Source organism: Phyllobates terribilis, unplaced genomic scaffold (genome assembly GCF_046119375.1).
Source record: "Phyllobates terribilis strain yellow unplaced genomic scaffold, ASM4611937v1 Scaffold_56__1_contigs__length_8794411, whole genome shotgun sequence".
Lineage (NCBI taxonomy): Eukaryota > Metazoa > Chordata > Amphibia > Anura > Dendrobatidae > Phyllobates > Phyllobates terribilis.
The window spans coordinates 6060366-6070638 of NW_027362816.1; the positions used below are offsets into that span (position 1 = coordinate 6060366).

At 40.8% G+C, this 10273-nt stretch overlaps 1 protein-coding gene across 1 annotated transcript; it reads left to right on the forward strand.

Annotated features, from left to right (window-relative positions):
• The first annotated feature begins 836 nt into the window (after window positions 1–836).
• LOC141192292 (uncharacterized) lies at window positions 837–5888 on the forward strand. Its single transcript, XM_073661787.1, has 3 exons — window positions 837–1058; window positions 1142–1265; window positions 3945–5888. Exons 1-3 carry the CDS (start codon window positions 837–839, stop codon window positions 5282–5284), a joined length of 1686 nt encoding a protein of 561 aa, XP_073517888.1. The 3' UTR covers window positions 5285–5888.
• Window positions 5889–10273: the final 4385 nt, after the last annotated feature.

The window sequence follows — 10273 nt, forward strand, 5'->3', positions numbered from 1 at the left end:
AAGCCTAAGGCCAGAAATAAACCCCATAATACACTATACATGGAGACTTTGGTATCTAATAATTTCTGTTCGAGGTGTTTGTGAAAACAAAAAAGGTTTTCTAAATGCCTCAAACTTCTGTGTGTGAATGAGACATGAGATCTAACATGATAGAAGATTACACTCCAGGAAAGACGGGAAACATTCATATAGACGACCGGTGGTGATGTAGTCAGCGATGGACTCTGGCCAAATACGTTTCTAGAGCCGTAGTAGAAGATGAAGATGTCGTCCTCATCATGAAGTAGTTATTTCTCATGTCACGTGTAATGAATATCTCCTGCAGTATTACTAATGCTGATTCCAGTGTCGGTAAATGAGACGAGAATTAACAAATAAGGAAGATGAGTCTATGAGAAACGTATTCAGCTGCAGACTCCAAGGAAGAAATTGCTTGTTGTCTGTGGTCTAAAATATATAGGTTTTATTATTAGATGTAAAGAAGAAAACTAAACACTGTAAAATAATAAATCTCATATGTTTCCCTTATTATCTCCAGTAATTGTATTATTACACAGGATTTTTATGACGTTACATCTGCTCATCATCTTCTCATTCAGGTCTCTACAATATCGGATCCTCTCAGTGAAGATCTTCTATATAAGAGAATTTTTCAGAATTACCCATCAAAGATGGATATGGACAGAGACAAGATGACGGAGAAGATATTACACCTCACCCTAGAGATCCTCTTCCAGCTTACTGGAGAGGTGAGAGATTCTGATGACGTCACATTACATCATTCTTATCTATGGGAATAACAGATGGACAGAACTGGAGAGGTGAGGAATCTGGAAATGTCTGGAGTGAGATGTATTAATGTGTCTCTCCATAACCAGGATTACACAGTAGTGAAGAAGACTTCTAGTAAGCGCTGTCAGGACCCTGTGTCTGAGGGATGGAGAAGACCCCTGAGCCCAATCACAGGGCCTCCACCTCACCCCCTGATACATGAGGACATCAATGACCAGAAGATCCTAGAACTCACCTACAAGATGATTGAGCTGCTGACTGGAGAGGTGACACTGCTGGGAATGCTGGGACATTATACAATAACGTTATGGAGGGATCGGGGGGATGACGGTATCATTGTATGTTTCAGGTTCCTATAAGATGTCAGGATGTCGCAGTCTATTTTTCCATGGAGGAGTGGGAGTATTTAGAAGGACACAAAGATCTATACAAGTACGTCATGATGGAGGTTCCCCAGCCCATCATATCACCAGGTAATAGACAGGACTAAATACACACGGCCTATAATTATTAACTATATTATAAGGATTGTGATAAACTATACAGAAAAACTACTCCTGTGCCATGATATATCTCTAAGCTGTGCGTGGCTGATGGCTGTAATATACATTTATTCACGCCTGCAGAAGATGTGTTGGCTCGAGCCCTGGTTTCATGGATTCACTCCACGTCATGAATTCCATTATATTTTCATCCTAAGGAATTCAGATTATTGCACAATCTCTCCTGAAATGGGGGCACTAATACTTTCTCTGAACTCCAGTTTAGTGTTGGAGGTCTCCCCCCAAACATATTTTGTTGTTGGGGATCTAACATAGAAAAAAAATGATTTTTTACAGGTTGTGGTGGGATCGGCCTGCCTCACTTATGTGAGACTCTAACTCCCTGGTAGTCTTTGAAAAAAGATCTCCATTGCTTTTTCCAAATATCCGAGATCTAAATTTAAGACACCTCATCTCTGCAGTATTATAAAAAGTTCTCTTTGAATGTCTAATATTTCTTCTTGAAACTCATCTGATAGAAAATATTGGCCCTTACGATAGTTTAGATTGCTAAGAGCCACCGAGCCCCATACTCTAATTACCCCAGAGAGGTTTCACCACTAGTTACTCATTTATTACTGATGGAGACTGTTGAGTTTGATCATTTCAGTAGATGTTATTGTCTATAGTCATAGTTTTTGACTATAGTAGTTAGTGCCCAAAATACTCTGATTTAACCCCTTCCTGCAGCCAGTTTTGTGTTGTTAATCAGGCCCATTTTTCTAATCTAACATGTCATTTTATGTGGTGATAACTTTGAGATTCTTCACAAAGGATAATAGGAAACAAATGGACCTTACAAATTATTTTCCTTGAATCCTACAATCCCCTACATACGATTGTACACTACTGTCTGGCACATGGCAGGTTAAGAAGAGAAGAAGCGACATTTAGCTATTTGAATGCAGATCTTGCTGGGATAGTTTGCAGACACAATGTATTGGGGGAACTGTTCATGGTCAATTGGCAGCTCAAAAGATGGCTACCACGACGAACAGGCTTGTCACTATCTACTCCATTTTCCAGATCCCAGGGATCGTCTTGCTCATCACTTATTTAACCCCTCGACATGGATCTGGACTTACACAGAGACCCCTAGGCTTGGGCCACGGTGTTACCTGCTGTTCTGTGGTGTGAGATGGGAAGAACAATAGTCAGGTAGTTGGGTCAGAACCAGGAGGGCAGAGAAAATACAAAATCAGAAGACACAAAAGAAGACAGTAAACGGGCCGAGGTCACAACAGGAAACAAATACTCAATCCGGGAGCTGAGCACAGAGGACTGACCCAGAGGAGAACAAGGCTGGATCTGGCCGCTTCCGGCAATATGCTTCCAGCTTTAGTAGGGTGCGGTGCTTTCCAAGTGGCTGAAGTAGGGAGCGGATTACTCCAGCTGGACAGCACACACACCCATACTGCCAGACTGGATGGTACTACTGGTCACAGGCACCCGAATTCTAATGGCTGGACAGAGCCTGCGCCACCCAGAGCTTCTGGTTCCGACGTCTCCTCCATCACCAGTGCCTCCTGCAGGATGAATAAGGCGGCTCCTGGTGACAGAAGCAGACATTACAGGAGCAGATCCAAGAGGAGATGGGACCCACCATTTACAGAAGCCCTAATATGACAAAATGTCAGAAAACCAGAGCAGTAGAAATCCCCATAAAGTGACTTCATTTTGGAAATTATAACCCTCAGTGAATTAATCTATAAGAGTTTTGATTATTTTGACCCCACAGGCACTTTCTGAAAATTAGCACGCAGTGGATGTTGGAGAGTAAAAATTGCACATTGGCCATTTTTTTACCCAACACATAGTGCCCAGATTGTGCTCCAGGAAACCCACACCGTAAATTAATTGGGTTCTTCTCACTATAGTAATGCCAAATACATGTATGCTAAATGTGGTTTGGGCACACACAAGGCTCAAAAGCGAGGGGGAGATTCGACTTCGAAAGAGCGGATATTGCTGGATTGGTTTATGGAAGCCATGTTGCTTGTAAAGAGCCTTTGAGCCACTAATAATGTGGAAACCTCTGTTTTTCCACTGACAGATGATGGACCTGAGTGGGGACTTGTTTTTTGTGGGATGAGTAGAAGTTTTTATTGGTATCATTTTTGCCTATATAACATTGTTTGATGGCTGCTTCTTCCGTATTTTTGAGGCAGAATGAACAAACAGTTGAACACCACGATCCACTGGTTCATCCTATGAGGTTTTCTATTAGACTGTGAACGGTCATTCTGTCAATAACTTCCCATTTCTACAGACATTTTAAGTACAATTAACACAAGAATCCCATAGAAAAATAAATAAAGATTGCATACCACTTCTAAATCAATCTAAATTAAGAGATATATGCTCAAGTTTAAAAATCAATTTTATGAGACACAAATCTAAAAAATAGAGGAATATTTAAAATATTCCTCTATTTTTTAGATTTGTGTCTAATAAAATAGATTTTTAAACTTGAGCATATATCTCTTAATTTTCCTGGATTAGCATGTAGCCCAGGGATGTGTTTGTTTAGACATTTTAAGAAGAAATGTTCAAAAATATAAATTTCAAGGATATTTATTCAAAATTAATAATGTTTTTTTTTCTTGGCAGATGACTGTACCAGGAGATCAGAGGGACAAGGGGTTTTTAAATCTGACGATTTTGAGATCCCACAGGATACAATTGAAGTGAATGCCATTACTCCAGATATACCATCATCCCTTCAAAGCAAAGATCTATCATCTAATTCTATGAAACAGGTCCTGTCTTCTGATTCATTACCGACTACTAAGGAAAATCAAAATAAAATAAGCATTAAAAAACGAACTGCTCCTATAGCAAAGAAATCATTTTCACGTTCAGAAAATGGAAATAGTTTTACCCTCGAAAAGTCTATTGTTAAACATCAAAAAATACACAGAGCGGACAATAGATTTTTTTATTCCAAATGTGGAAAATGTTTTAACCAGAAATCAGTTTTTGTTAATCACCAGACTACTCACACAGGTGAGAATTCATTTTCATGTTCAGAATGTGGGAAATGTTGTAACCGGAAATCAGATCTTGTTCGTCACCAAAGAACTCACACAGGGGAGAAGCCTTTTTCATGTTCAGAATGTGGGAAATGTTTTAACCAGAAAGCACATCTTGATAACCACCAGAAAACCCACACAGGGGAGAAGCCCTATTCATGTTCAGAATGTAGGAAATGTTTTAACCAGAAGGAACATCTTAATAAACACCAAAGAACTCACACAGGAGAGAAGCCTTTTTCATGTTCAGAATGTGGGAAATGTTTTAATCGTAAAATGATTCTTGATTGCCACAAGAGAACTCACACAGGGGAGAAGCCTTTTTCTTGTTCAGAATGTGGGAAATGTTTTAACCAAAAATCAGTTTTGATTAGGCATCAGAGAACTCACACAGGGGAGAAGCCTTTTTCATGTCCAGAATGTGGGAAATGTTTTAACCTGAAATCAGCTTTGGTTAAACACCAGAGAAGTCACACAGGGGAGAAGCCTTTTTCATGTCCAGAATGTGGGAAATGTTTTAACGTTAAATCAGTTTTGATTAGGCATCAGAGAACTCACACAGGGGAGAAGCCTTTTTCATGTTCCGAATGTGGGAAATGTTTTGATCGTAAAACGATTCTTGATTGCCACAAGAGAACCCACACAGGGGAGAAGCCTTTTTCATGTTCAGAATGTGGGAAATGTTTTAACTATAAATCAAATTTGGTTAAGCACCAGAGAACCCACACAGGGGAGAAGCCTTTTTCCTGTTCAGAATGTGGGAAATGTTTTAGCCAGAAATCAGATTTGGTTATCCACCAGAGAAGCCACACAGGGGAGAAGCCTTTTGCCTGTTCAGAATGTGGAAAAAGTTTTAGCCTGAAATGGAATCTTGTTAGTCACCAAAGAACTCACACAGGGGAGAAGCCTTTTTTGTAATCTTTTTTCTTTTTAATCCAATACATTTTTGAGATTTTTTCATTAGTTTTTTTTTTGGACAAAACAAGAAACTAGTACATACAATGATGAAATAAAATAACATACCATAGGGATGACATACATGCATCTCTCCTATATATCCTTTCAGCTTGCCCATTACCGCCTGATAACTTGCAATTACTATATCTTACAATTAACATTCCACATTCTTGAAATCTCTTATATAACCATAATATTGTAATAAACATTATAATCCTATACACATATAGGTGTGCTATATTACCCATACCACATGTTAAGGAATTCCAATACACATTACAATGAAATATTAGACCTCGCCAATACCCCCCTTCCCCTATAAGTCAAATTGTCTCTCCAACAATAACCCCCTTGATGGCATTCCAGGTTTATCCAACCATAAGCCCTATATTTTCTCAAATTTATTCATTCAGTTTTGTTTTTTACATACCCCTTTTTCTAATCTGATAATATTATTTATCCTACTTTTAAGTTCACTAATTTCTGGAGGTGAGGGGTTAATCCATTTGGATGCAATATGTTTCCTTGCTTGAAATAAAATACAGTTATATGAAAAAGTTTGGGCACCCCTATTAATCTTAAGCTTAATGTTTTATAAAAATTGGTGTTTTTGCAACAGCTATTTCAGTTTGATATATGTAATAACTGTTGGACACAGTAATGTTTCTGTCTTGAAATGAGGTTTATTGTACTAACAGAAAATGTGCAATCTGCATTCAAACAAAATTTGACAGGTGCATAAGTATGGGCACCTCACCAGAAAAGTGACATTAATATTTAGTAGATCCTCCTTTTGCAAAAATAACAGCCTCTAGTCGCTTCCTGTATCCTGGATGAAGGTATTTTTGACCATTCCTCTTTACAAAACAATTCCAGTTCAGTTAAGTTTGATGGTCGCCGAGCATGGACAGCCCTCTTCAAATGATCCCACAGATGTTCAATGATATTCTGGTCTGGGGACTGGGATGGCCATTCCAGAACATTGTAATTGTTCCTCTGCATGAATGCCTGAGTAGATTTGATGCGGTGTTTTGGATCATTGTCTTGCTGAAAGATCCATCCCCTGCATAACTTCAACTTTGTCACTGATTCTTGAACATTATTGTCAAGAATCTGCTGATACTGAGTGGAATCCATGCGTTCCTCAACTTTAACAAGATTCCCGGTGCCGGCATTGGCCACACAGCCCCAAAGCATGATGGAACCTCCACCAAATTTTACTGTGGGTAGCAAGTGTTTTTCTTGGAATGCTGTTTTTTTTTGCCGCCATGCATAACGCCTTTTTGTATGACCAAACAACTCAATCTTGGTTTCATCAGTCCACAGGACCTACTTCCAAAAAGAAATTGGCTTCTCCAAATGTGCTTTTGCATACCTCAGCCGACTCTGTTTGTGGCGTGCTTGCAGAAACTGCTTCTTTCGCATCACTCTCCCATACAGCTTCTCCTTGTGCAAAGTGCATTGTATAGTTGACCGATGCACAGTGACACCATCTGCAGCAAGTTGATGCTGCAGCTCTCTGGAGGTGGTCTGAGGATTGTCCTTGACTGATCTCACCATTCTTCTTCTCTGCCTTTCTGATGTTTTTCTTGGCCTGCCACTTCTGGTCTTAACAAGAACTGTCCCTGTGTTCTTCCATTTCCTTACTATGTTCCTCACAGTGGAAACTGACAGGTTAAATCTCTGAGACAGCTTTTTGTATCCTTCCCCTGAACAACTATGTTGAATAATCTTTGTTTTCAGATCATTTGACAGTTGTTTTGAGGAGCCCATGATGCCACTCTTCAGAGGAGATTCAAACAGGAGAACAACTTGCAAGTGGCCACTTTTAAATAGCTTTTCTCATGATTGCATACACCTGGCTATGAAGTTCAAAGCTCAATGAGGTTACAAAACCAAAAAAAGTGCTTTAGTAAGTCAGTAAAAAGTAGGTAGGAGTATTTAAAACAAGAAAATGATAAGGGTGCCCATACTTATGCACCTGTCAAATTTTGTTTGAATGCAGATTGCACATTATCTGTTAGTACAATAAACCTCATTTCAAGGCAGAAACATTACTGTGTCCAACAGTTATTACATATATCAAACTGAAATAGCTGTTGCAAAAACACCAATTTTTATAAAACATTAAGCTTAAGATTAATTGGGGTGCCGAAACTTTTTCATATAACTGTATGTGAAATCCCTATTGAAATTGGGTTAAATTCCATATTATCCTCTAATATACCTAATAGGCATTTTTTGGGTCTGGTTGAATATCTATTTTATATACCCTCTTTATAATAGACAGAACTCCTTTCCAGTATTTACGTAACTCCCGGCATTCCCATAGCGTATGTAATAGGCCCGCAGCATCCATGTTACATCTTGGACATTCAGCAGCAGTCCGGTATCCTATGTTACATAGAAATCTAGGCGTCTTATATTTCCTGTGTATTAATATGATCTGGGAGAATCTCTGCGCCTCATGTAAAGATAATTGGGGTACCAGTTCTAATACCGCTCTCCATTGATCCTCAGAAATTGGACCTATATCTTTCATCCATTTTTGTCTAGCTGGAGAAGGAAATTTTTTTAAATAATTATCAAGAAGGACTCAGTAAATATCAGAAATACGACCCTTAGTATTTCCCTTCTCTAATACCAACTTAACAATAGTATTATTTTCTACCCAAAAGGGCGTCCATCTTGATTGTACATTAAATGAATGCCGAAACTGTAGAGATTTATACAATTGTTTATTTGTCAACCCAAATCCCCCCTTTAATTGATCAAAGCACTTAAGTATCCCTCCAGACAATATGTTTTATATCGTATATATTCCTTTATCCTCCCAACTCCGGAATCCCTCTAATTTATAGACCTCTGCATATTTATTATTAAACCATATAGGTGTAGATTCATTGCAGTCTCCTATTTCCATTATATGATTACCCCTATCTCAGACCTTGTAGAGTAGAGCAAGTGTAGGGTATAGTGATTTCTTGTGTGCGAGGTCATTCAGTTCCACTATATGAATAGGAATATTCCACGGTGTCCTGAGGTAATTAACCCCTTAATACTATTTGGGTTTGCAGCGCTATGCCACCCACCCCAATGTTGCAATATAATATATTAGTGCATTAGGAATCGCCAATCCACCAGATTCCTTGTCACTTTGTAGATATTCACATTTTATCCTAGACGATTTCTTTTTCCATATAAGAGAATGAAACTTGCTATGAATTTTCTGAAAATCTGAATTATGGATCCAAATAGGGGCATTATGCAGAATGTATAAGAGTTGGGGCATCAATATCATTTTTAATAAGTTCCCTCCTCCTACAGCTGATAATGGTAATCTCCACCGCGCATCGATTTTCTTTTTAAACTTTTCCAGAAGAAGATATAGATTCAGTGCAATGTAATCCGGAGATCTTATCATTATACTTTTACTCGGTATTAGAATTTCTCAACCGTTTGTATTCGTGTAGGTTCTAATATGCTGGAATCAGGGATATCATCAAATGGTAGAATAACCGACTTATCCCAATTAATGGACAGGCCTGACCATTCACCAAACTCTCCAATAATGTTCAGAATAGGATCAGTAGACGTCTGGATATCACCTACAGTAGAAACCAGAAGTTTACATACACTATATAAAAAGACACATATGAATGTTATTCTCAATATCTGACATGAAATCAGAATAAATCTTTCCGGTTTTAGGTCAGTTAGGATTATACCATAATTTATAATATTTGCCAAATGCCAGAATAATGAGAGAGAGAGAATGCTTTATGGCGTTACACATCTCTATAGGCTTTTCACCTCCACTGTTCCTCTGTCGGGGGTGATGTGCAGACGTGGGGCTCTGTCACCGCTGTAGATGTGGAGGGCAGTGATTGTGCTGCTTTCCTCAGATGACCGGACATTGCTCTGTTATTCCCAATGCTGAGATGAATGACAGAGGGCGGGGCAGGGGCAGATACTGACAGCCAATGAGTGTGCAGAGGGCGGTGCTGGGGCAGATACTGACAGCCAATGAGTGTGCAGAGGGCGGTGCTGGGGCAGATACTGACAGCCAATGAGTGTGCAGAGGGCGGTGCTGGGACAGATACTGACAGCCAATGAGTGTGCAGAGGGCGGTGCTGGGGCAGATACTGACAGCCAATGAGTGTGCAGAGGGCAGTGCTGGGACAGATACTGACAGCCAATGAGTGTGCAGAGGGCGGTGCTGGGGCAGATACTGACAGCCAATGAGTGTGCAGACGGCAGTGCTGGGACAGATACTGACAGCCAATGAGTGTGCAGAGGTCAGTGCTGGGGCAGATACTGACAGCCAGTGAGTGTGCAGAGGGCGGTGCTGGGGCAGATACTGACAGCCAATGAGTGTGCAGAGGGCGGTGCTGGGGCAGATACTGACAGCCAATGAGTGTGCAGAGGTCAGTGCTGGGGCAGATACTGACAGCCAATGAGTGTGCAGAGGGCGGTGCTGGGGCAGATACTGACAGCCAATGAGTGTGCAGAGGGCGGTGCTGGGGCAGATACTGACAGCCAGTGAGTGTGCAGAGGCCGGTGCTGGGGCAGATACTGACAGCCAATGAGTGTGCAGAGGGCGGTGCTGGGGCAGATACTGACAGCCAATAAGTGTGCAGAGGGCGGTGCTGGGGCAGATACTGAGAGCCAATGAGTGTGCAGAGGGCGGTGCTGGGGCAGATACTGACAGCCAATGAGTGTGCAGAGGGCGGTGCTGGGGCAGATACTGACAGCCAATGAGTGTGCAGAGGGCAGTGCTGGGGCAGATACTGACAGCCAATGAGTGTGTAGAGGGCAGTGCTGGGGCAGATACTGACAGCCAATGAGTGTGCAGAGGGCGGTGCTGGGGCAGATACTGACAGCCAATGAGAGTGCAGAGGGCAGTGCTGGGGCAGATACTGAGCCAATGAGTGTGCAGAGGGCGGTGCT

Bases quoted from the DNA above. Each gene is read 5' to 3' on its own strand.
- LOC141192292 (XM_073661787.1), top strand. From the start codon at position 837: ATGTCTGGAGTGAGATGTATTAATGTGTCTCTCCATAACCAGGATTAC. The intron at 1,059-1,141 runs GTGACACTGCTG...TGTATGTTTCAG, and splicing joins TTGAGCTGCTGACTGGAGAG to GTTCCTATAAGATGTCAGGA. The intron at 1,266-3,944 runs GTAATAGACAGG...TTTTCTTGGCAG, and splicing joins CCAGCCCATCATATCACCAG to ATGACTGTACCAGGAGATCA.